At 37.0% G+C, this 27,982-nt stretch overlaps 1 protein-coding gene across 3 annotated transcripts in view; it reads left to right on the top strand.

Moving 5' to 3' along the window:
* The window catches only part of LUZP2 (leucine zipper protein 2), a 190,336-nt gene that overhangs the window by 96,901 nt on the left and 65,453 nt on the right, over window positions 1-27,982 (top strand). For all 3 annotated transcript variants that reach the window (XM_054068772.1, XM_054068774.1, XM_054068775.1), the window contains exons 6-7: window positions 24,020-24,082; window positions 26,372-26,434. In XM_054068772.1, coding sequence (XP_053924747.1) covers window positions 24,020-24,082; window positions 26,372-26,434 — 126 coding nt within the window. The remainder of the gene's footprint in view (window positions 1-24,019; window positions 24,083-26,371; window positions 26,435-27,982) is intronic.

Genomic DNA, 27,982 nt, shown 5'->3' with positions numbered 1-27,982 from the left:
GTCTTCTAGGTTTTCAAATTTGTACGAGAAGTGCTGAAAGTGCTTCCTCCCTGACCTAAACGCACCTTCCCCCATCAGGATACAAGGGTTCCATACACATGTAGTTAAGAGTAGCAATTATATTTACCTAAATAAAAGGCAGGAAAAATTTTGATGCAAGTATTGACAGTGCTTGAATTTGGGTGATGTGCTTGCCATTTTTGCTACCCTATCCAAACATGTTCATGTAGACAAATAATGGAAAAGTCTGGTTTTGATTTGTTTTTGCTTTACTCAAATTACCTGAAATATTTTTATATTGTCATCTTGCAATATGTTTCAAGAGCTGCAGGAGAAAATTGTGGGCACTGTTTATTTTGAACATATTTTAGGAGGAAACATGGAATATTACTTGTGATTAAAGAAGCAGTAAGATCCTATCATGTCCTGGAAATCGGAAATTATGGAGTTCTGGTTTTAACATAGTCAATTAAACTTGTCCTGAGAGAAATTTGGTGTGAGACCATTGCTTAGTGTTTCTGCAGATCTGCTAGTGTGTGGAAAAGGAACCAATAGCTGTACCTACCGAATGACTTTCTGTTCAACTTCTGTACTATCTTTGCTAGTTCTGTAAAAGTAAGTCCCCTAATATCAGTTTTTTTTCTGGAATTTCAGTAATTATTTTTGAGGGTTTCAATAAGAGCTTCATATTTTGACAAAGATTTGACTGAAGTTAAATGGTGGTATGATTTTGAGGAAACATTGTTATATAGATCCTTACTCTAGTCACTGAATATACCTTATGCTTTTAAAAACCTTGGGTTTAACATTGAATGTACTATATATTTAAATAATTGATAACATTTTATATGCATTTCTAAAAAATATTTTCTGCATACGTGGATATATAGCTATAGACAGAGAGTCAGATAATGAAAATGGAATTCCTTTCATAGCTTATTTCATCCTTTCAGATGTGACATTCACCCTCAGTTTTCTATGGGCAAATTGTGAATGTTGTGATTTCAGGCTTTTCCATGACAGTAAAAATAATTCTCTATTTAGTTCTGTCCTTGCAACGCATGCCCTGCTGCCATTCAGCTTTGCATTTCAGAGAGAGGAATAGACAACAACAGCCTTCCAACTGAATGCAGCAGCTGTATAGAAAGATTATTTTCAGATTATACGTTCAGTGTGCTAGCTGATGTACACTTACATCCAATTTCCTTGAGATAAGGGGTCAGAAATTTTTCCTAAAAGTCAAGAAATTATGTATATTCTGTACTGAAAGTTAGAGAAATATTATTTAACTTTGTCATACGGACACTATAGTTGCCTTCTATTAGACCTAGAAGTGTGCATGAAACAAACAGTTAATTTTTATTTAATTACATTCAATCAGACGAGAAATGAGTGCCTAGTTGTCACGTTATCTTTGGATAAAGTGTTTTACAATATCTTTCTGTATACCTTCAGTAAGGTTAATATCTTTACAGATTCTATTTATAATAATCCCATATATTTATAAAGTTATTCAGTGGTTTGTATCGGGCAATGTATTTTCTTGTTTTTTTGGCCACGGCAGAACTTTGGAAAACATGCCTTATATAAAAGATGTGTAGTAGTACAGGCAATACAAAGTAAACCAGGAGTAGAAAATGAATTTCACTGTAGCTCTCATATGTATGTAATATGTATTCTTTTGCTAAGAAGCATAGTTTTAAATAACTACCCTGTAAACAGTGTTTTTGCTTCATTCATGTGTAATTTGTGGCTATAGCTTTAGTTTCGAGTAAAACATCCTAAAACAGAATTTTCTCCAATCTCTCTGTGCTTAGCTACACTAATAAAAGGTAAAGCCACAGCAGTTTAAAGCCTCACCTGATCTATTGGGAATTTCATGCCCTGCAGGGTGAATTCAATTGAATTGCATTGAATTATGTTGAGGGGAAAAAAAACCACAAGAAACCTCCCTTACTGAAGCAGAAATGTAATTTTAAGGCTTTGAGACTGTATGCCGATACTGTCCTGCAAAGTAGGACATTATAGGTCTTCACTCTGCAGATAAAATGAACTTTTTTTTCCTAAATATAAAAGCCTGTACCCTTGAGAAAAAAATTGTGTAAAGTCCTGATCTCTCTTTGGGTATGGCATTGGCTCTACAATTCAGAAGAGAACATGCACAAGTGTCAGAGGCGAGGGTACTGCCTGGGGAAAAGTGAATAAGCAGGAAGAGCACAGGAGCAGCTTCAGGATATGATATTCTGCTGAAGGGCTTTGAATTCAGTATTGTTCCTTGATTGATTACAACTTCTTTTGAACTTTAAAAAAAAAAAGTCTCATTTTAAAAAATTGTTCTCCGAGGTTTTTTAATGAATATGATAAGGAAAAGGTGGAAATGCAGTTGAAAGTAGCTCTTAGGGGACAGTATATGACATCATACAAAACCCAATTCCAACTGCATCAAGGTTTTATTTTATTTATAGTGATATACTAGCAACTGCCATGAATGTTACAATAAGGTTTTTATTTTAACAGTAGGGTTTTTTTTCCTGACCTTGTACACCCAAGAACATAGGACACATTTTCTCAGTTGCTGTTGAGTGCTAATCAGAATCAGAGCATTAATTAAAGTTGTATAACGGATCTGCTATGTCTGGATCTCTTTCTGCTAGGGACTACCTTTTTTTTTTGTATTTTTCCATTTGTTCTTTAAACAATTTGATTCACAAACATGAGCTGCTAGAAAATGAAGATGTTTAAAGACAAATGTTTAGGTAAAATGTATCCGTAATGAATGAGAAGATTAAAACTTGAATGTATACCTATTAGGCCTCTCTTTTCATCCTGTATTTAGCCACAATACTTTGAAAACTATCTGCTTGGAGTTTTGCCCAATATTCTTTGTCTTTTCAGTTAACAGAAATATTGAAAATAATAGCAATATTCTTTTGTAATCTTGCTGAAGTCATTCTGATGTCTTTACTTGCTTTCCCCAGGCTGCCCAGGATGCTTTATTAAACTCTTTTTTCTGACATGTTCCTTCATTAAGTCCAAAATTTAAAAAACGGGTCTCAAATCTTTATTTTTCTTACACATATACCCTCAGATCTACATTAACAGGCTTTTCATCCTAAAAGCTTAGTCATTTTCAATTGTCATTTATAGCAAAATGTCATCTGTTTGGAAAAGAGAGTAATTTCCAATCTGTGCCTTCATTTCCTGTCATAGGAAATTGTCATTTGTAATTAAGGCTCCTGGATCCTGATGCTACATAACGTGGTAATGTATAAGGGAAACTTCTATGAGCATTTAAAGATCAGATTATATAGGCTTTTGGGATAGGGAAAGGCTAGAGTTCTCTGATGATCCATTTCATCTTATTCTTATGCAAGTATGAACAGTATGTTTGAAACTAAGGGTTAAGAATAGAAAGTCCTAGTGGTTCCTTCACTACATATTATTTCAAAAAGGTAGCAAAACAGAAAGTATAAGAGATTACCTTGAATTATAAAGTTTAAAAGAGCAGTATTCTGCCCTTTGCATGCACAAGTCTCAATGACATCCGTTGCAGCTTCACCAAGCAACAAGGCAGAATGAAACCTAATTAAAATCTTTGATCTTTGAACTTATACAGAGAGTTTCATGAATTTTAGTGTTATTGAAATCAGTGTTTTCCAGCATTACATATCTCAAGGGCAAGGTGGCTCAGAGCCAAGCTCCAGAGAACTTTCAGCGTAGAAGAAACTTTATAATTAATGTAAAACATTGCCTAGTGTGAATTTTGCCAAAAACAAAAAGGAAAGTGCTGATTTTATTTATTTCTGCTATGCAAACAAGTGGAAAAGTTTGCTTTTAGTACCAAGATGTTCAAATTACCCAGTGGAAAGACCATTTTAAAGGAAGTAGCAGTGGTATATGTGTTTTAAAAAAAAAATGTAAGTTGATGCTTCAAAATCTTGTCTAATCAATACTTCAAAATGTCTAGTCATAATTTGGCCAAATACAGTACTTGGAATGATAATTCCAATTATGCATGGACATTCTAACAGGATAAAAATGTAACAATAATAAAAAACTGAAATTCATCTTAAAATTATTCTAGGAAGCAGCCTCACATAAGCTTCTTAAGTTGTCAGTCATGTTCTTACGTGAGCTGACGTTTCTGCATGAGCTGCTCAGCTGTAATGTGATGTCATACATTGCTTGTTCTAAAAGAAGTAAAAGCACATGAAATGTTTTTTTTCTTGATAGCAAACCAAATTGCATCTCACCTACTTTGCATCTATTTCAGAACGAAACCCTGAAATATTTTCAAATGCAGTTATTTTTGCATCTTAAGAAAAAAAAATCTGCATGATTGGGAGGGATGTTCTCATCTGTTCAACTCAAAAACGTATCGCTTTCCCTAATAAATATCCAAGCCTTCTAGGGAATTGCTTGTCTTAAAACTCTGAAAACATTTCTTGTGCAGTGCAGTGGAAAGGAAGCACTTGAAAATTTTACGGTCTTTTTCCTATAAAATCACTGTAGAAATTGACTATATATTATATTACACTAGTGACAGAAAATAGTTCACCTCAGCGTCCAGCGAACCTCATACTGAGTCTTAAATGTAGAAATTGTGCCATTCTGGGACAAAATTGCAAGTTTTCTGTTATCCAGAAACATTTTAAATGACTTAGTTCTGGAGTCTTCTCTCCCATACTGCTTTTTGAAAACTGTTAACTGTATTTTGGACTGTAGTTGTTATTGAGGAAGGAAATAGTAAATAGATCAATCGACGTGTGGCTAGTTTTAGACCTTTTAACTTGAATGAGTTGCACTGATTTTATTTAGTTGTCATTTAAGTACTGTATTGATCTTAAGGAAGCTGGTTTTATAGCTATGCTATAATTTAAAAATACAGTTTTCATTAGATCGCCTCAAAGTGGCTTTGCATATCTGTCCCAATGATTTTGCCCACTTGTCAAGTTTACCGATAAAAGGTCAGCCATGGAATAAATCTTCAGGTCTTCAGAATCTGATTTCGCAATAAATTAAAATGTTTAGAACAACCACCACAATAACTCTTGAATTACTCTTTTTTTTTTCTTTTTAATTAACTATCACAATCTTATAAACTATTTAAAACATACAGGTATAATAGATGTGGAAATATTTCTTAAGTGAAATAATAAGGGTTTAATCAAGCAGGTGCTGCTTAAAGTATTCTGGAAGGCATTGTCTTATCTCAATTTTCTTGGTCTATAAAGATCTGAGTAGCATTTTATCAAATAGCTACGTGAACTTGGGAAACATCTGCATGGATTAAAAAATGTTGTGAGAACATCAGGTTTGCATGGTTCATCTACGAGCTGTGCTATCTTTTGATGCTTTATGATTACTTTCTTTTAAATTTAAAATAGTTATTCTATTCCAGACTATAAATTTAATCCTGTATGAGTCAGATATCCACTTCCAGCTTGTGTGCATTGTCTTTCTGTGTGTATTTGCATGTATGTATTTATGCATACATTTAAATAAAAAACCCCACTATTTATATATAGATTCAGATGCATATTTGTGTGTGTACAAGAATATAATGTGATATTAAAAAATAGCCTGAAAGTATCAAAAAGCCAGCAGATGATTGATGAAAACTGTAATGGCTCTGTTTCTCTGGATGTACCCAGGTAACTTTTCTCTTTTTGATATTGATTTGCTGATCTTCTTGTATCAAGACTTCAGACCTTCATGTGTCACTGTGAAATTAGTCACAGAATCACTAGGTTGGAAAATACCTCCTGGATCATCGAGTCCAACTGTTCCTATCAACCACTAAACCATGCCGCTGAGTATCTCATCCACCCGTCTTTTAAATACCTCCAGGGGTGGGGACTCCACCCCCTCCCTGGGCAGCCTCTGCCAATGCCCAATGACCCTTTCTGTGAAAAATTTTTTTCTGATGTCCAGCCTGAACCTCCCCTGGCAGAGCTTGAGGCCGTTGCCCCTTGTCGCTCCTCATAAGACCTGTTCTCCAGCCCCTTCACCAGCTTTGTTGCTCTTCTCTGGACACGCTCCAGAGTTTCAACATCCTTCTTGGAGTGAGGGGCCCAGAACTGAACACAGGATTTGAGGTGCAGTCTTAGCAGTGCCGAGTACAGGGGCAGAATCACCTCCCTGGACCTGCTGGTCACACCATTTCTGATACAAGCCAAGATGCCATTGGCCTTCTTGGCCACCTGGGCACACTGCTGGCTCATGTTCAGTCGGCTGTCAACCAACACCCCCAGGTCCTTCTCCTCTGTGCAGCTCTCCAGCCATTCTTCCCCCAGTCTGTAGCACTGCACAGGGTTGTTGTCCCCCAAGTGCAGGACCCGGCATTTGGCCTTGTTAAACCTCATCCCATTGGTCTCAGCCCAGCGGTCCAGCCTGTTCAGATCTCTTTGCAGAGCACCCCCTACCCTCCAGCAGATCCACACTTCCACCCAGCTTAGTGTTATCCGCAAACTTGCTTATTCTGTTTGTTGCAGAATTTTGGGTCCTCACATAAGATTATTTTTCAGTTGAATTCAGTGCAGTTTTGCTCATTTATTGAAGAAGATAATTTGATTTTAAAGTGCTTCAGGATAGCACTGGGCTAGACGTTTTCTGAATGGGACTCTGCAGTTGTCTCAAGTACTGATATATGGAAATGTATCCATTTAGTCTTTCTTATAATGGTAGCAGCCTGCCATCCATAGTTTTCCCAGTAGACAGCTAGTATTCTGCAAGAACAAATGCCTTTAAGCATGAAGGATTTTATGCCGGGGCCCATAGTGAGAAGTGAAAAAAAGTTTCAGTGGAAGGCCATGGGATGTGCTGTGCAGCAGTGGTCATGGTATGCTTCAGGTGTATGGCTTTGCTTGCTGTTGCACTGGGAGATATGAAAAGGGATTTGGGAAGTTTTTCTTAGCGTAGAAAAATCCTCAGACATCATAAGAAGCCAAAAATTGAAGGATCTTTGTAAAAAATAGAATAGCAATTAACAATTTTGTTCTGTTTGGATTCAGACTGGATATCAGGAAAAAAAAATTCACAGAAAGGGTGATCGGGCACTGGCAGAGGCTGCCCAGGGAGGGAGTTGAGTCCCCATCCCTGGAGATATTTAAAAGACGGGTAGACGAGGTGCTCAGGACATGGTTTAGTGGCAGATAGGAATGGTTGGACTCAATGATCTAAGAGGTCTTTTCCAACCTGGTGATTCTATGATTCTATCTGTTGGTTTTGGCTATTTACTTGTGCCTTACAGCTTAAAGCGAAGTTGTAGAAAAAAATGTAGTGAAAACAAGGGTGCTTTCCTGTTGGGTAAATGCAGGCAGTAGGATTATCTTGTGTAATTTTCCAGTTTGCCGATTTGGATAAGAAACTGTTTTCTGTTTAAAATTATGTACGTGGATAGCAAAAAAAATACTAAGTATTAGGAATTGTAAGATTTGTGTAAAACAAAATTTCCAGGAGACGTGATGATGCCACGTTTTATGTCTAGCTGTGGCTTCAGCGTGGTCTGAATAAGTGGTGGATGGTCGGCCAGCCTCTCTGCTTGGGCTCTGCTGCATTACTTCAGTAGTCACAGGGGCCAGATGAACCCCATTTAGTTTCTGAGGTAATTCCCATGTACTGTCTGTGTTAAATCAAATGCTTGTTATGCTATAAGTTTCTCATTTTTTCTGCTGCGTAGAGTTTGTAGGCAAATTAAATTTAATGGACTTTTTTTTCCCTCCCTGAATTCCCAGTGTCATAATTGGTGCATTTTAAAACAATCAACTTTTCTTGCTCTGCATTTGTGAGTTACAACAATGAGGTTTAATACATTTGGTTTGGCTGATGCTAAGCACTCCGCACTTAATCTGTAGATTTTATGCTGGTAAACTTTTAAATCATAGGAGAAAGGAAGTGGAGATCTGGAACTTGAGAGTTAGAATCTCCTCCCTTGTTTGCAAAAAGAATGGGCCTAACTAGATCAAGGAAATAGTAGCATCCAGGCATGGAATTCATTTCCTAAAGCTCTTCCTGGCTTGTATAAGAAACCGCGTGGCCAGCAGGACCGAAGAAGTCGTCCCTCCCCTGTACTCAGCACTGTTGAGGCTGCACCTCAAATACTGTGTTCGTTTTTGGGCTCCTCACTACAAGAAGGACATTGAGGCATTGGAGCGTGTCCAGAGAAGGGCGATGAAGCTGGTGAAAGGACTGGAGAATGAGTGTTATGAGGAACGTCTGAAGAATCTGCGGTTGTTTAATCTAGAGAAAAGGAGGCTGAAAGGAGACTTATCACTATCTACAATTGCCTGAAAGGAGGTTGTAGTCGGGTGGGTGTTTGTCTCTTCCTCCCAAATAACAAGTGATAAAACAAGAGGAAATGGACTCAAGTTGTGCCAGGGGAGGTTCCGATTAGGAAAAATTTCGTCACTGAAAGGGTTATCAGGCACTGGAACAGGCTGACAGGGAAGTGTTTGAATCACCATCCCTGGAGTTATTTAACAGACAGGTAGATGTGTTCAAGGATTTGGTTTAGTAGTGGACTGGTATGGTTGGACCCAATGATCTCAAAGGTCTTTTTCTATCCAAACAATTTGTGATTCAATAGGTGGTTAATACCTCTGGGTAAAACGTGGAACCTGCTATTTTGCAGTGCTTTCTTCTTATAGTGATGTCTGTCTGTTTTGTTGAATCAGGATGAGGATTCACCAAGGTGTCTAATGGCACAGCAATTAATTTTCATGAAACCTCTACTTTTTGCTTTTTTTTTTTTACAATGCTGCTGCCGTACTTTAATTTCACAAGAAGATAAAATGTGGCATGGAGAGTAATTGTGAAGAGCACATTATTTTTAGCAGAAACGTAAATAAAATGCCGAAGGAAAAACCCAGTCGATTCCAGAACTTTTGAGACAGGTATAAGGATGCAGCAATTCAGTATTCTTCATGAACTCCCTCTCCAAAGTCCTCCTACCTATAAAGTGTGTATACACTATAGAACCTGAATTTATTTCTTTCTCTAAGCTACATGCTGCTCGTTTAAGCGCAATTTCAACAACACACAAGAATTGGCTTACTGAATTGACTTATTTATAGTTAATTGCATCCTTTTCTGGGTCAAAGGATGACTGGTTTTCTGTGGCTATAAAAGTCTAAAAAATAACATTTCTTCAACTTTCTATTGTTGCAACAAGCAAAATCAGATCCAATTTGATTGCTAAAATATATTTAGCTGAATAAAAAGCAGTATTATGCCATTGCATTTCACCAAAACACTTACTTAGGTGGAAAACACATTGTTATATTTTTTTTTTCTCTTAATTGATGCAGATTCCTGGTGACTATTGTGAGCTCTTGTTTCTTTTGTTTGGTAAGGCCCTAACTTATTTGCATTTGAAAGAGGCAAGTGGGTATGTGCAGTTCATAGTGGTCTTATTTACACTGCATTGCTTACCATGACTTACATCCTCTGCACAGAGTGAGTACTGTGTGGAAAACAGGTAGCACTTTGTGTGCTGCAGACCACATGGCTGCTGTGCGTTCTTTAAAATTGTTGTAGAATAATACCCAATTGTGATGATGGCTTAAGCTCAATGAAGGATATGGAAATCAGTCATGTTAAGTGTTTTTAGTCATTAAATTTCCTGCATTTTTTTTCCTTTAGTTTTTCTGGTATTTCTAATATAAGTACGAGTAGCCCTGCAAGTGTTAAAAGGAAGGAAATGAAAATGTAATTTTGCCCTAACCTCTAAGTTTTCTCTTCTGTTATTGTTAGTGCTACTTTAAAGTGTGTATTTCTAGATGTAATTCAGATTTCTTCTAAAGTTTCATCACATGTACTTTTAAGACAGCCCAGGTGATACTACTTTGTTTCATTCAATTAAGGTTGACTTTCAAATAGTGTTCTATGTTTTTTATGCCATAACTCATTTACTTGCAAAGAGAAGTGGAGGAGCCAGAGAGGACACTGAACACTGCACTGGCAAGTGCTGTTAGTCTTTGTAAGCAGAAATATATATCTATGGAGAGAATTCAAGACTGTTTGCTTGAAAGGAAGAAACAATAGCTGTTTAGTAGGTATCTTAGATTGAGAAATGTTTGTCTTCTATAGAGACTTCAGCATTTATTTCATGACTCCTAAAGTAAAGATTTAGCTTCTGCCTTTGTCTTTTATTTATTTTCATTTGATAGTGGTTGGTTGTTTGGTCGTTTTTTTTCTGTGGTTGTTTTTTGGTTTTGTGATTGGTTTTTTTTTAACAATCTCAGGAAGTGGGCTTCTTATCTGACAAACATAAGCATAAAAAGAGTAATGTATCTCCTAATTATAATTTAATGCTAATCAAATCTGCAGCTGCATAACTCTTCTACTCAGCAGAGGCAATTTAGCCATCTTCAAGTCCCAACAGAAGTTTGTGAACTATTCAGTCAGACTGATTCAGTTTCATCTGTTGAGCTCTGCATCAGTGTTTGCTGATTCTCTTCTAGTTAAGCTGTGGTATAAGCATAACTTCTGATATGGACGCCTTTGCTTCAGCACCGGTGATGGTAGCTTGGTTGGTTATTCTTCACTAGTCCTTAATCAAGATACTGATTGTTCTGTTCCTTATTTCCTCCTCTCCCTACTTGCCTAGCTTGGCCGATTTAGTGTTTGCATCATGATTATGTTGTGTCTGTTAGTATTTTGAAGTATAGTTACTCATATTTGCTAGAAATATGAGTCTATAGACTTAAATCCTGAACTTGAGGATGACAAAGCAAAGCTTTATCATCGATGTAGGATTTGGATTTTGAGGAATAATCATAGACATGCAGCTGTTGAGTAGTAAGTTAATTAAAAGATGTCTCCACTGAAAATCCAGCTGCATTTAAAAATATTGAAATGTATTTTGCAGGTAAAAATATAACCATCTTTAAATAATATGCATAGTCAGCTGTGGCTTTAAGAAGTGTTCATGAGAATATGCCTTCTGTGACCTACAGCCAGATCTCTAAGATATTTCAGAAAAGTATACGAGTATAAAAATTATTAAATGTGCTGGGCAGATGCATTACTTAGATTGCCTGCCTATGACTGACAGACCAATATCCTATTTGATATCATCGAATTGGGTAAATTACATTTTTACATCCTTTCTTGTCCAAGACAAGTATTAATATGAAATCTGCTGACTGTCAAATTTGCTTTCTTGTCCAAACCTATTATCATTCCATTTCAGCTAAAATAAAATGGAAAAAACCTAATGGGTATTGAAATATAAAGTACGCTTGAATAATTAAAAAAAATAAAATTTTATGGGTACTCTCTTAGGAACAAGTGTCCTGAAAATGTGTGTGTTTTGTGCAAAGTGGAAAAATTTTTATAGAGGACATTCAAATTCTATATTTTTCCTTCTACGATCCTAAAATACAAAAAAATTTTGAAAAGATGGCTAATCTGCACTTATTAAGAAAGAGGTCAAGCTTAGATCTTTCACTACTTCGATGAGATGCAACCCAACAGCTCTCTTTTTGTGAGTCTGAGGTAAAGGAAATCTGCCCAGAAGCACTGTGTTAGTCAGATGAGGATTTAATACTGTGGACTGAAGGACTAGAGAGAAGATAAATAAGCATTTACCTATTTAAAGTATTTACCTGTGTGGTTACAGCTTTTTGTGTGAGACTTGTTTGCAACTTCGATTTTATACAACATTGATCAACACCAAATCTAGTAAGACCTGCTGTCTAACACTTCCTTAGCCCTTTAATCTTGAGGGGGATGCTACAACAATGTTCTCCATGGTTATAGCTTTGTTTGCCAGCTCTAAGAATTAAAATCTCAGACTGAGTCATTAATTTAATCCCATTCATGCAGCTGCCTGAAAATGTCAGTGTTTGTTAATTTAGGGCTGTACAGAGGAAGGAAGGACCCACTGCAGAGTCTTCTTAAATCACCAGACAGACAAGCTGATTACTTCCCATCTCCTCCTTTTTGTTTTAGCTTTTTGTTGTATTTTATACATAGCTTTGTCATCACTTATTGTATCACTGTGTACATGATGCTGTTAGCCAGCACTGCTAACTGAGACCTGAGGGTAGGGGATATGCTTAACCCATGACTGACGTTGCACGAACTGATACAGTCCTTGAAGATATGTGGCTGGTTCTCATCTGGTTTTCCTGGTTCTCTTCTGTTTTTCCTGATTCTCTTTTTTTTTGGGGGGGGGGTTTGGTTTTGTTTTTATTTATTTTGGGATATGCAACATTTTAGTCCCAACCAGATGATGTTTTCAAAGCATTCATAGTAGTTCTCCAGATGCACAAACTTTCTTCAATTTTTCCAATCCACCAGCATATAGCACTTCTGAATTCAGAAGGAATTAGGAGGAAGTGCATCTAGGCATTAATTCTGATGTAATTTAATGCATCAGTTACCACGTTCAAATTTCATTTTTAAATTTCATTTATGAAACTATTGAGTTAAATACAGTTTTGAGTGATAACATTGACAATTCATACTGATTTTTTTGCAATGATTGCCGTGAGGGAAAACAGAATTATGAAACGTTTCTATCTGCAAACCACTCTTGTGCACTTAAAAAAACCAGAGCAGTCTCTAGCCCAGAAGCTGAAAGCTGCCTAGAGGAGAAGGACCTGGGGGTGTTGGTTGACAGCTGACTGAACATGAGCCAGCAGTGTGCCCAGGTGGCCCAGAAGGCCAGTGGCATCTTGGCTTGTATCAGAAACGGTGTGACCAGCAAATCCAGGGAGGTGATTCTGCCCCTGTAGTCGGCACTGGTGAGACTGCACCTTGAGTACTGTGTTCAGTTCTGGGCCCCTCGCTCCAAGAAGGATGTTGAGGCTCTGGAGTGTGTCCAGAGAAGAGCAACGAAGCTGGTGAGGGGCTGGAGAACAAGTCTTATGAGGAGCAGCTGAGGGAACTGGGGTTGTTTAGCCTGGAGAAGAGGAGGCTGAGGGGAGACCTTATTGCTCTCTACAACTACCTGAAAGGAGGTTGTGGAGAGGAGGGAGCTGGCCTCTTCTCCCAAGTGACAGGGGACAGTACAAGGGGTTTTCTGGACATATTGTTTACTATAGTATGCTTTGTGTGCTAAATATTTTGAACTGTGATGCCACTCAAGTCAAAGTCATGCAGTTCCTTTCAAACTTACTCAGAAAAGATTTTAAATACTTTTCTAACAGAGCTTTCAAAGTGAGACCCTGAAAGCAATGTCTTTTAATTGCTACCTGATGTAGAAGGAATAATTTCTTAGTCTTGCTTCACAGATGCTAGCTGCTGTCTGGAGGTGAATGCTCAGTAAGTCCTACAGTTTCCATTTACTTGTATGTTTTGTTTTCTGTTATTAGGTCTTGCCATGCTTTCTGAATGGCTTTCACTTGGATACCTGAAGCGGAGGTGAAAAAAACAGTAGTTGTGGAGCAAAATCTAGACTCCTTTTCATAGGAAGAGTTTCTTCATTATGAGAGTGGTGAGGCACTGGCACAGGTTGCCCAGGGAGGTTGTGGCTGTCCCATCCCTGGAGGTGTTCAAGGCCAGGTTGGATGGGGCCTTGGGCAACCTGATTCAGTGGGAGGCATCCCTGCCCATGGCAGGGGGGTTGGAACTGGGTGATCTTTAAGGTCCCTTCCAACCCAAACTATACTATGATACTGTGGTACTATGATACTATGATAGTCAGCATGAACAGCTGCATATATGGGCCATTGTTGGTAGACAATGTATCTGGGAATGTTCAACAGTCTATTAGACAAAGTGGTGGCTCCCCTCCATAATGTCCGAGTCTTGCATTGTTGAAATTATAACTTGGAAACAACTTCTGATTTATATCACATATACAATATAACCATGTAGTTGCAAGATTGCAGACAGAACTTCAGATTATTCATGGTTATATTTGTTTTCTATTTAAAAACAAGCTTTTTCTTCATATGTTCACGCTCATGGGTAGGGTCCTACCTTCATCTTGCTGTGTGACTTACAGAAGATTATTAAAGATTAATGATGATTTTATTAGAGTTCTGTGCCAGTAGAGGAAGAATACCTCTGATGGCCTATGCAAACTGTCCTGTGCTTATATTTGCGTTATTAAGTGAGCTATTTACTGATTTATTCCATTGTTCTTATAGACAGCACAGTCTCCCCACTAATGCCACTGCGCTAATTGAAGGTTGAAGATTTCATGCCCTGCTGGTTTCAGATATCAATAGAGCTTCTGTTGCAGCCTACAGCTCACACAGTAGGACAGTAGATGATGTTTAAGTTACGTTTCTGATGTTTTGGAAACACAGAGGTGTGGCTTACGGTTTTCCTACACAGCTACTGATTGTGTTAAATTGCTACCATTATTTGCCTAACAAGATATAACAGAATGTGAATTCATTTCTACTTCATCTGTTCTAAAGATGGAAACAGCCATGCATTGCATCCTGATATTAGCTCTGTGCTTACAAATGTCTCACCTTCCAAACTCTGTAGCACTAGTGATAATGTCTGCATGGAAGCTGTGAATTTAAAATGATACTTCAGAAAGTGCTGAAATATCTAAACATGAAAATTGTTCTGCTTCTGAAAATCACTTTGTATTCTATAAGTGAGGATAGACCATACCAGGACCAAGGCAAGAAGAAGGTGTTATCTAGTACTTATTATATAGTTACTTATCTCTCAGTTTATTGAATAAGCACAACATGGTGGAAATACATTTAATGTGTGAATCAAGCCAGTAAAACTGCCTCAGGGATATCTGTTTCTTGATTGAAAGATACTGTAGTAGTGTCTTAAAAACATTTGATGAATATTTTAGATGTCTGTATATCGAACTTGCAAAGCTTGTTTTAAAAAAAAAATATATATTGGCCAAACAGTTCTGCAACAACAAATACTCTATTGTGGTGCTACTGAGAGAATTCAGGAGGCAGAGACTATTAATATTAAAGCAAACCTAAGCAATATGACTCCACAGAGAGCAGCATAAACTTATTCCTTAGTCATCTCTTCCCCTTCTCCTTTCCTAACTATACCATTTATGTTTTAAGACCGATGTTGACAATTCTGAGATGCAAATGTGCAAGGATCTAAAATATGCTTAATGCAGCATTTCATCCTGTGCTGCTGGTACCGCAGAAAAAGTGAAATTGTAGAGCAGAATGTAACAGAGCACTATGGCCCTTCCTACTTCTAGTAATAGAGCAGCTTGGGTTTTTTGGATGTCAGAAATGCATTTTATATTTAGATTATTTTCATTTACAAGTTTGGTCACATCCAACATGCTCTTTTCATTTCTGTCACCTTGCCTTAATAGAGCTCTCACAGTTTTGTTGGAGGTTTTTGGTTTTTTTTTTTAAGCCTAACCTGCAGCTTACAGCAGCATCAGCTTCTTTTCAGCATTCTATTCACAAATGTCAAACCAATGAAAAGAAGGAGCTTCAGGCTAACATCTACCTAACTAGGTGTTCTGCTTTGTTGATCCCACAAACCATCCCCAGGGCACTGAGACATCTGTACCAAAGGGAAAGATCAAAGAACTGTCAGGTTTCTTCTCTAGATAATCCTGCTTGGCATAGGCAACTACTTTTTATTTCAGATATCAATTCTGCAAAATGGGATTCTGTATTTAATATGCTGCTATGGTTTTAATTAGAATATTTGACCTGGAAAGAATTAGAAGTGACATTTGCTTGCTTATAACGAAGTCCTATTGAAATGACTAGAAAGATATAATTGAAAATTAAATCAGTCCAATAAATATTTTTGTGGATCATCTTTACTCGTAGATAAGGAAAATAACGGGCCCCAACCCTCACAATCCAAAGGCAAAAAATGGATGAGAGTTTGAGAGAATTCTTTTCCCCTCTGTACTATTTAAAACATACATAGAAATGGTTGCATGTACCAACATGCTGCATCCTAACCCTATAGGAGGATTAGGAATGGTTGGACTCGATGACCCAGTGGGTCCCTTCCAACCTAGTGATTCTATGATTCTATGATTCTATAAACAAAAACAGTGGATCAGGAACTTGATTTTTTTCCTTAAACCAATCTTTTTGTCTGTGTGTACGTGTTTGCAAACTCTGGTAGAATATTAATATTCAAGTGTATGTTTTAGCAAGCGTGAAAAGTTGCCAGATGTTAGTCATTTGGATAAAAAGAAAAGGTTTGGGTTAAGGAAGAGTAAAGCAATTCTCAGGTATTAGAGAAATATCAATGTACTATAAGCTTCCTTTTATAGTGCAGATCTACATTGCTCTCCTATTTTTTAATTCCTTTTTAATTTACATTTTATTTACACAAGGAGATGGAATAAAACTGTGTCAGGAGAGGTTCAGATTGGAAATTTGGAAAAGGTTCTTCAGCAAGATCAGTCACAGGAACAGGGTCCCCGGGGAAGTGGTCACAACACAAAGCCTGTCATGTCAAGGATTATCTTGGCAATGCTCTTAATCATGTGATTTAGTGTTAGGTAGTCCTGCGAGGAGCAGGGAGTTGGACTCCATGATCCTTATTCCTTCCAACTTGACATACGCTGTGATTCCGTGATTTTATTTCATTTTATCAGTAAATGTTGGTGATTTCAGGGAGAGACAAGCTGCTTACAGGTCATAGTGAAGACTCTAAACTCCACCTGGCAAACAGGATGAAGGAGGATAACTCCCTAGTGACTGTTCACTATGAATTAATTGCAGCATTCTGAGTAGGCATCGTTCTCCAAGTGATCCTGATTGTGAGGACTGAAAAACAAGTAAATCTCACCTTAGATGAGAGCTGTAGAGCTAAATCTGTTGTGACTTGGCGACATGCAATTCAAAATACAGGGATGAAAAGCAACCTCCACATCTTTAAATGAACTAAAAATACCTTAAGTGCAGTTTAAATGTTGTAGTTGTTATTAAAATTAGTGACTCTAATTTGATCAGGGATTGTAAAGAGCTTTTCAGCTGTATTTTTTTTTTTTAACGTGAAGAAGAGCTAGTCCCAGTGACTGCTAGGTACTTGGTGGCTGAATAATTGCATCATGAATTTCTCTTGAATTCAGGGCACAAGTATTTCTAATAACAATCATGAATGATTGAGTCCTAAAGTGACTTGATTCCTTAAATCCCATCACACATTTTTCATGTAAAAGACTGTGGAAAATCAGCATCTTAACTAATTCTGTAGCAATGTTGAAGTTTTAAAACACACTGGCAGTTCTCTAATCCTGTTCAGAACGTTAAAGGTTTGTCAGTGAATACAAGGGAGAAGGATATCTTGAATCTAACTGCCTTTGAAGAGCACTTACACCCTTCAGCTTGTGCAGTGGGAGACAGTCTTAATTCACTTTGATACTCCTGTGCTTACCTATTTTTTGAATGAAATCTCAGAAACAAGAAGAGCTACAGATCTATGGATGACTGGGTTTGGTCTGCAACCCATTATCTAGGCAATTGAGTGACGCAAATACTAATACTCATGGCAACTAGACTGTGAATTAAACCTTCCTGTTAGGTGATTAAATATTTTTTTTTTCAATGCAGTCTGTCAATGATGTGCACATTAGAGACACAAATCCCACTTAAACCATTAATTTTTGTAGGGATGAGCCTTTATGGAGAAGCCAATGTTTAGACTTTCTGTGTAGAAACATTAAAAAAGTTATATTAAAAGATTCTGAGAAAAGAGCACGTGCACGAGGAAGTCTAGATGGACAAGAGCTACTCTATAATTGCATCATAATAATGTGAGGCAACACGTGAAATGAATTTTTAGGTAGAGAAACTTGTAACTGCTTCTAAGCTGCTGTTTCCTTTGGAATGGTAGGCACACTGGTGTGTTCCACAGTTAGGAAAGAATTAAACCTCAACGTGTGCTACATTTTTCTCTTTTCTTTTTTTTTTTTTTCCTGATGAGGTGGTAATGCAATTAAAAATGTACTGTCTGTAGTAGATCCAATCCAAGATGCTACAATGTATTAGCTTGTTATGATTTCAAATATTATCTATGTATATTTATCCTCGTGGTCATAGTTAGATAAAGAGATAGAGATTAAAAAAAAACCCAAACACTCAAAATGTATGCTTTTCTTTTGACTATAGTTATTATTATTCTAAATCTCTTTACTATGGCTTATTTAATATTGTATTGTTGTTGGTACAGAAAATATTATTGTGACCCAGAAAATGGTTGTAGCCACGGCTGAGAGATGTCTTGAGACAGCCTCATGCTGCTTCAAAACAATCAAAACTTCTTTAATGGAGAGATTCAGAGGTGATGCACAGCAATAGTAGAGGCCATCCACAATAAACTTGTCAGGGCAGGGCTCGAGTAGCAGTGGTGCATATGAAAGCAGGTGCCTGAAGGGTTTGGTGTTGTCATCAGGCGAATCTTAGCAGGTTGATAAGTTACAGATAGGAGATAGTGGCATTGCATTTCAGTTTTATGTGATGGGATCGTACGGAGCACAAGTGCAGAAAGTCCTTAGTGTGCCTCAGAAATAAGGTATTGCTTATTTAGCAGAGCAGAGACTTTCGTATAAAGTTATGCTATCGCTACACATAATGATCATACATGCACAAAGATGAAGGGATACCAACAAAATCCATTTTTGTCAGGACGAAGCTCTGTGTGCCAAGATATATTTCTGACTCTGCCCTTTGTTTTCTCCGTGTGCTTTCTTGAAGCACAGGTTATTCCAGATTAATGTTTGGACAAGGTTGTGGACACACAAATTCTCAACTAAAAATCAAAAATCTGTGCTCTGTTCACTAAAAGACTGTGGTGGTGCTTTCCCTGCAGGCCTGGGGATTCATGGAAATAGCGTGCTTCTAAATACTTGTACCTATGTCCTGCAATTATCAACACAAAAGTCTTGCTGAAGTCTCTAATACAAGAGTTTTTTTGCATGGTGCATATTAACTCCTTCAGCTCATCTGAAGGAGTACTTCGTGAAACCCATGAGAAGAAGTATCAGCTCTAGTATTAGAAGGGATAGATAGGCAGAGTAAAAGAAAAATATATTGGTTTTTTGAGGAAGCTTGCTGTTGGCTGCCCTGATCTGTAATGTATGAGTGTGAGGCAAGGGGATTACAGAAAAAAAAGTGCAGACCAACAAAACAGAACATTAAAAGTTGAAATATTTCTAAGCTTACAGCAGCAGCAGCAGTGTGATGTGATGTGATGTGATGTGATCGCCAGGGTTACCCAATTTGGCTGTCAGTGTCTGGGTGTTGCATGTTCATGCTAAATACAGCACAGGCAGAGGGGTCAGGAGATCGTTTCTGGGCACAGAGAGCAGAAGTCTGGCCATGGTTTAAGTGGCCTTTTCCCAGGAATTCAGAGCTAGGACAACCATGGCATTTTCTGAGTTTAGATCGAGACAGATCTGAAAAGTGTAGAGTTCATATATGCGTTTGCAGTACTGGAATACATTGGTGGGCTGAGTTCTTCAGCTGTTTGGCACCCTTGACCGTTGAAAAACTGTGGGGAAAAGAGACTTAAATGTTCTCAAGAACATCAAGGCAAACTCCTCTTATAAAAAGTCACAGTGTCTTCACTGACCATAAAGACAAGGTAGAACTGCAGTTCTTAAGGTCTTATCTGAAAAACCTTACATAGTAGAGTGCAAGAAACTCAATTTATCTGGCTCAGAAAGATTAAGGGTTGAGCCAATCCTGCTGGGATTAAAATAGCTGCACTGTTTCATGCTATATAAAATATCTTTCATTGCCATGAAATACAAAGCTGATGTCCAAAGTGAAATGGGTACCAATACCCTGTGAGATCAGATAAGTCCAGATATTTGATTTTGGTCTGGTCCTGTCTTCTGATTTCCCTCCTAAGGGTGCAGTAAACTGCTTTGGTTTAACAGGAGATAGAAAACAGTTGATCTTGGCAATTGGCACTGACACTCCTGCTGAACAGTCTCGGCTTTTTTATTGTTCTTGGGTTTGGTTGGGTTTGTTTTTTTATAATAGAATGTCTATAAGAGAGAAATGTTCCAATGCTGAGCAGGGGCCCAGCAGGGTCTGATTTGTGCTATTCATCAAGGGGAAGCAGAGCCAACTTTATCTGCTATACAATAAACAAGCGCTGCCAGACCTCAGATAAAATGTCTGAATTGAAGCTGATTGCTGGGAATAATTTTCTGAGACTGAAAGTGATTTTCTTTCCTTGAACATACTTTGTGTCCTCGTGCTTTCAAAGGCTGGCAGGCAAACTGAACTTGTTTTGTACTGAAGATGTCTACACTGTATTGTTCGTTCATTCTGGGTTGAGATCCTGATGCTATTTCAAAGAGGTAATATAGGCGTTTTGTAATATGAAATATAAATGAAAGAGTATTAAGACACTCATTTGTGTCACTAGAGATCAGGCTAACAACTTCAAAAAATGGCATCTGAAAATTTGTGCCTTTTGTATATGCTAAATGAGGAAGGGATGTTTTGAGAAATATATTATGTAGCTTTATAATAATTTTAATAAAATGAGTTTGTAGAAAAGGAACGAACTAAAACTTCACTGCAGAAGTGCTTCTATTGAGCTTTTAAGTGTATACTTTGGGCTTTTCTTTTTAAGTCCTTGTCCATGTTTTCTAATAGAGAGATGAGAATTAAAAAAAAAAGGAAAAAAAAATGCAAAACTAAAAAACCCGGTCACAGCTCTTCACTCTTATGTGTTGATATTGTAGGGAAGAGTAAGGAGAGGGAAGGAGACTTGAGTTTTGTTGAGGTAAAAGATAGTAAAATTCTTTAACAGTATGGAAAAAAAAAGGACTACTGGCACCATGACTATTGTTTTACAAAATTCTAAGGTAGTTATATGTTTCTGTAATTTTCTTCCTTCTGTCCTCTCCTCTGGAGAGCTGATGGGCTCAGTTCTGTCCATAGGGATTACTGGTTTTGTAATAACATGGGGGTGTCTCTCCAGATGTTTGGTGATTACTTTGGGCAGCTGCTGGCCTTTGATTCAGGAGAATAAATGCCAGGAATGAAGGGATTAATTGCAAAACATAGAAAGGAACATATACCTCTCTTGACAGTGAGCTACTGGGGCAGTAAGAACTGACTGCAAGGGAAGAGACAGGAAGGTTCCTGCACGTGGCAACCACTGACAGCAGTTTTCTGCACCTGAATTTAGGCATGCACTGAAACTACTGGTGCAAATGTGTTAGAAGATTTAGTAAATTAAGAATTAGATACTAGAGTAACTTGGCTTAATGATATGATTACATGCACATACTCCAGCTAATAGTTTGTGCTATAAGCTTTACAAGATGTCCAAATACATTAAAATACCTATTTAGTTTTAATATAATGGTATCCTTTCTCTAAATCTAAAAGGCCATGTCTAATTAAAATCATTATTCTGTACAATTTTGGAAGAGTCTCTTAAAGGCATGTTTAGAGATGCTCAGTTCATTCCTTAAACTTCTGAAATGTCCAAGACGTTTTTCCATTGAAATACTTGATAACAAAATGTTTGAAGTAAACATGATATAAAATTCTAATTAGTTTAACTTATTTGTTGTTGTTCTTTGAAGGATGCTTAATAGGAAAATAAGGATTCAAAATGCTGCTCCTTATCTAAGACCTAGAAGTCAGAACTTCTGTCTGAACTCAACAGGCATTTGTAACCTAAAAATCTCATTAATCAATGGATCTGAATAGCACCTTTCTCATAAGCCTACAGAATATGTAACTGGTTGGACTCTTCATTTTGCTTCATTTAATTCAGAATTCTGATCAAATCAAGCTCTGTTATACTTCACATGTTTTTACTGGTATACTTCATATTCTGCTATAGAAAATTGTATCTATTAATCAGGATGCAAGGCAATATTTAACAGTGACGCAATTTGCTAAGTAACATCAAGTTACTCAAATTGTAAGCAAAAGGTTGTCTACCTCTGGCAACCTCCTCCATATTATGCTTTTCATAATTGTAACCTTTAATGCTTGCTCATTTCTAAAAACATTATTAAGGGCAAATTAAATGATGACTGCATTGCCTGCATTCTGGTAAGCCTTGTTTTTGTTTTGTTGCAAGTAGCCTGGATAATGAGACAGGCTGCCAAATCCTGTTAAACCTGTCTAAACTTCCAAAACAGAGTCCATCTCCGGATTTAAAATACTTTCATCAAGTTGGTTTAAAACTATATTCTTTTTTTCCACGCTAATTTGGCACAAAACATGGAAAATGTGTCATCTAATGCAGTGTGTATCCTTCCAAGGTGGTAGGTGTTCCGTCCTTCAAATTCTGGTTTAATGCAGGGCATTCTTAAAACAGCATATGTGGAAGATACTTGTGAATTGTTAATGTATTAATAGAAATATTTCTTATAGTATAGCTTCCACTTGGCAAAACATCGGTAAATGAGTAAAAATGTAATGATTACAACTCATTCTTTGTTTGGTTCTGAAATATGGGTAGAGTCTGTTATCTAAACAAATCATATCAGGCGGTAGGGAGGGACTAGAGGATAATTAAGCTAAATAATCAAAACTAAGTAATGACTTGACTTCCTGTGTTAATTAAGTGTAATTCCCCAATGAAACAGTGCCTTTGGTGCATCTGTTTGGCCATCGTCCCAATAGGTGAATGCTTGTCATTGATGCAAAACCAGTCTCACATGTACTGAGTGATCACAGTACGACATAGCACTTATGTTCTGTGTGTGCTTTGTCTCTTTGATTTCTGTTTGATTATCTTTGTTCATCTAGTAGCTGTTACCCAGTTCCCTTTGAGCAGAGACAGCTTTTTTTGTTCTGTATTTCTACAGTGGTTAATGTAATAAGGCGCTACTGTGTGATTAGCTACATCATTTTCAAACCAAGAATAAAAAGTAATCGACTGTGCAACTTATGAGAACAACATTTATTCTCCTATACCTCACACCTAGCCCTTTGCAAAAAGTATTTTACGAGGCAGAATATGGATTATCTCATTCAAAGTAACATCCCAATTACTTTTCGTTGTGTTACAGAACCGTGGGTGCCTGTGTCAAACAGCTGGAAAAGATTTATTGTTTCTGCAGCAGTGGGTATTGGTAGATAGCAACAGTGAAACATGAAACAAGATGTCCTGTCTTCTCATTACTTCTAATTTTGCAAATAAAGCTTCCAGTGTTTCAGTGAGATGTGGAGCTATTAGATGTTCTAGATGGAATTACCATTTCTTATCTAATGTCAGTTTGTTATTGTACACAATATTCAAGAAGGATACTGCTCTCAGTAAATATACATTCCTGAAATGCGGTGGGCTAGGTTTCTGTATATGTGTTTACTGTTTGTTAGCACAGCAGATATTGTTCTTTTTGTGTCCTTTCCATTTCTTTTTCAGTGTAAGTTTGATGTATCCAGCACTTGAAGATCTGTTTATTGAATATTTAGGATTCTGAACAGTTTTGAAAGATGTCCACACTGCAGTTAAATCTTTACTGTCAATTGTGGAATAATATGAGTGAATTACCAGACTATTGAAAATTCGTTTTATCAAGGTTTATTATTTTCCATGAAAATTAGAAGAAATACATTTAAAATTCCTACAGGAAAAAGCATACTGAGTTGACAAAATGCTATCAGGTACATAACCTTCTACTTACCGTTTTAAATTATGAAATCTAACAAAAAGACCCCATGAATTTGATCATCAAATTTCACTGATGAGATCTTGGCCCTATTACTCAGTTCTTGTAATGATTTACTGAAAATTATATTGAGCTACACATTTGACACTAGGCAAGGATTAGAGGATTTTTTCTTTTCTTTTTTTTAACTCAGCATATCCAGTATAAATTGCTTTTAGTTGCTAGAGTATTTGGAGGTTTCTATGTGCAGTCCTCCCATGAAAGCTGATTTTAATGCAAAGTTATTGCCTTTTAGATTTTCCTAGGAGAATATATTGAGCCATGATGCAACTATCTTGTCTTCTTATCTGTGTTTTTGCTAGTGACTTAAAGGTGTTATCTGTGTACAAAGTAAAACCAGTATGATCAAATATTTAAAGGCTCCCTGAATATTTCAGTAACTCTCAGTAGTAAAACCATTTTGGTTTTTTTCCCTCTCAGAACAAAAGCCTCAAAAACAAGCTCCTGTCAGGAAACAAGCTTTGTGGTATTCATGCAGAAGAGGTAAGTTAAGGTTACTCTCTATTCTAAATCTAACATACCCAATTGGAACTTGAGTCAAAGTCTTTCGTACTGAAATTCTGGTGTAGGTTATATATTATGCATGTATGGTGAGTGATCCTAAAGCACTCTCATCTCATTTATGTGACTTTACTAGAAGCAACACAAAGTTATTAGAGAGCAAGCTGCACATTCAAGTTTTAGACGAATAGAGTTTGGGCATACTTATGGAAAATACATATAGCTCTGTAAATGTAATTATACATCTATAGCATATAGAAAAGTGATTTTCTTTCCATGATCTCCGTCACTAATAAGGAAGAGCTAAATGCCTTATGACAAATAATTTATATAGACAGGAAAGATTTATTATTATCGATTTCTAGAATGTTTCATTATTTCAAGGGGAAAAGGGTCACTTCATAAAATACAGCAAAAGAAGTCTCTCCTGTACCGAAGGCTGAGCTGGCAAAAATAGCCGATGATACCAAAGCCGTATTTTTTTGCCAATACTTATATGTACAAGTAACTGCGTTCATGTCAGCAGTCCCTTTAGCTGTGTAACTTCTCATGAAAATGAATATTACTATATATGAATATGACCTATGTATGGGGTTTTTTTTGCAAATATAACTCCTGTGAAAGTCATTGCACCTTGCCAGAATGAAGCAGAAGCATAATGCTTTTCTTCTTGAGTAAAGTGTTCGTAATTATGGTTGAACATGGTTTCTTCATTAAAGACTGTACTTTTTAACTTAGAGGTCAAAAAGTAAAAGGTCAAAGTAGTGATTTCTAGTTTTACCAGCTATTTAGTCTAACTGAAGATCTACAACTTACATTGAAACTAATCTTGGGTATTTGTTTTATATTTTATGGAATACAGTCACTAATTTGGCCTTACTTCTTAAATATTTGAAAGTAAGTTCTAAAATTTTGCTTTTAGATTAATTCATATTTCCCAAAAGTCTCTCACTGAATTTGACTGCACTAATTGGAAAGACATCAAATCTTTATAAAAGATCCAATGTATGAAAGATATACTACAGTCTGTACTGTGTTATGTTTATAGATGTGCTGTTTCAGTAAAGGTGGAATAGACTTCTAATCCCTTCCAAGGAGTTGTAAACATTTGGCATTAACTAATGCAAGAAAACTTAGTGATTATCTGTTGAGACTGCAGATTTTACTTTAAAAAAATATTATTTTGACAGGATTCTTAGGGAAATGGTGAAGTAATGCTCCTTGGATAGTTGGGTGTAGTATAAAAAAATCCCCATTTCTATTATATATTTAGAAAAGACAAGATGAGGAGGTGGTGTTGCCCTCTATGTCAGTGACCAGCCGGAGTGCATGGAGCTTCACCTGGGGATGGATGAGGAGCCAGCCAAGAGCTTATGGGCCAGGATTAAAGGGAGGGCAGGGACAGATGACGTAGTGGTGGTCTGCTACAGGCCACCCAACCAAGAAGAGCAAGTGAGTTGGACACAAACTCAGACACAAAAGGAAAGCCTACGCAGCATGGAAACAAGGACAGGTAACCTGAGAGGAATACAGAGAAACTGTCTGAGCAGCCAGGGATCAGGCTAGGAAAGCTAAAGCCCTGACAGAATTAAATGTGGCCAAGGATGTCAAGGGCAACAAGAAAGCTGTCTGTAGGTACAATGGTGATAAAAGGGAAGACAAGGGAAAATGTAGTCCCTCTCCAGAAGGACATAGGAGACCTGGTTTACCCAGGTTATGGGGAACCTCAGTCTTCACCAGCAAGTACTCTAGCCATAGTGCCCCATTTTATTTAAAATAAATATCAGTCTAGGCTGATATAATTTAGCATACCTATGCCTATTTTAGAGGACGTGGTCACAAACTGAGAACCTAGTTCATTTGGATACCGTCTGCAACTCCCTAGTCATTATAAAGCAGTACCTGTGAAACACTATGGAAACTTTCTTCCTCTGAGAAGATTTTTTTTTTTTGACGGTGATGCCTTCAATTATGCTTCATGGAAAGTGTTAATAACAGCTTGCATCTAAACTGTGTAAGTCAAACAGCTATTCACAATAGTGTTCACTCATGTATGTTATTTGGATGATGGCCATGTTACGTTTTCCACGATACTGTTGCTTAGTTTAGACACACTACCCTGGAAAAGCAATTTACTTTGAATTTGGTTAATTTTCTGCATTTTAAAGCTGATCTAGTTTCTGCTGTTGTCAGAAATTGCTACCTTTTTTCCTGATCATAGGTGTAAATACTTGAAATAAAAACCTGCTTATTTTATTGTCCTACTTTCAGTCAAAAAAGATCCAAGCCCAGCTGAAAGAGCTTCGTTACGGGAAAAAGGATTTGATTTTTAAGGTAAGTTTTATTTCTCTATACTTAGCTAAAATATTAGTTAATACAGTACTGAAGTATGTAGGAGTATGATAGCTGCTTTTATTACTGTATTTCTAAGGAATCATTTCCTTCTCACCATACCAAAAAGAGTTCAAAATACCAAAGACAGACATAATATCATAATGCAATTTCAGAAATCTAATCTCTTTTTCTTGCTTTTTTTTAATTTCGCAAAGCACTCTAACAAAGACAGGGTCTTTTTTTTTTTTTTTTTTTAATTGCTTTCTGGGGCAGGAAGAGAAGATTCAAAGCCCAAAAGGTTGTCAAGTGTCTTTCTTTTTAAACAGACAAAAGCAGTTTGAAATATTTAGTTTATGAATATCCATATTTACATGCTCACATAAAGCAATGTTCTTGCTTCCTCTTGGTGACCAAAACCTATTGCCCTGTTCCATAGGGCATTTTTTATCTTTCTAATTGAACAACAGTGTATTTTACAGATGGTTCTTGTTTTTCCTTTGATTAGCAGTCCTCTTTGGCAATGTCAGTTATTGTTAACACTTCAAGCAACTCTTTGTGTTTGTGATAAGCGTGAGCAATGGAATGGTCTTTAGGTCCCTACATCCCAACTCCTGCTATAGGCTGAACCATCTTTACAAAAGCTGACGCTTTTAGGGAAAGAAAAGGAAAAAAAAAAAGGAAATATCTGTGGCTGATACAGTCCAAATGATTAGCCTGTCTATCTAATGCATTTAAAAAAATAGAAAAAGAAATAGAGATGGGAAAGGAAAAAAAGGACAAAACATACAGACATTTTGCTGAAGGGCGTCAAGTCCTTGTTAACAAAGGCAGAAGTTAATCCCTGTTAAAGGAGGAGGAGAGAAATTCAGGTCACCTGACTGGAGGCTGCTAATTGAGTAGTGCTTTTATTCCCAGCATAAAAGATAAAGATAAGTAGTCATCTTCAAAGTGACTAAAGCTAGAATTACTTGAAGTGGTTCATCTCAATATAAGGTCCAAATTGCCTTCTGGAAGTATTTAGCTCTCTCTGCTGTCTGCCTATTGTATGCATAGTACTGTAATAATGGAATAACAGAGGCTATTTGAAATACACAGTTTGGTTGGGTTTTTCTTCTTTTTAGTTTTTTTCAGAAACAGTTTGATTCCAAGTTTTTTTCTGGAACACTTATTTCTGGTCATCATAAGATCCAAACTAGGGGAATAGATTTAGAGATAAACCCACGCATATTATATATTTAGGCATTTAAATTTTAACATCGGCTAACGTTTACAAAAATAACACTCTTTACTTTAAATTGAATTTAGATATAACTGAGAGTTTGAACAGAGGGAAAGATCGTACCTTCTAAACTTCCCGGTGTGTGGATGCTAATTTTCTCTGGCTAAAGCAGAAGGATTGTTCAGGACTACTATCTGCTTCTTGTTTTCATTACGCAAATGTGCAGTGATCCAAAAAAAGGATCTGAATTATGCTAGATCATGTAGTCATGCTTAGCAAGGAAACAATCCTTCCCCAAGCTGCCCATCTGAAATCAGCATACAAAAGTG

The sequence above is a fragment of the Cuculus canorus genome, chromosome 5 (genome assembly GCF_017976375.1).
Source record: "Cuculus canorus isolate bCucCan1 chromosome 5, bCucCan1.pri, whole genome shotgun sequence".
Classification (NCBI taxonomy): domain Eukaryota; kingdom Metazoa; phylum Chordata; class Aves; order Cuculiformes; family Cuculidae; genus Cuculus; species Cuculus canorus.
Note: the sequence above shows the minus strand (reverse complement) of the source record. Positions and strands in the feature narration are given on the sequence as shown.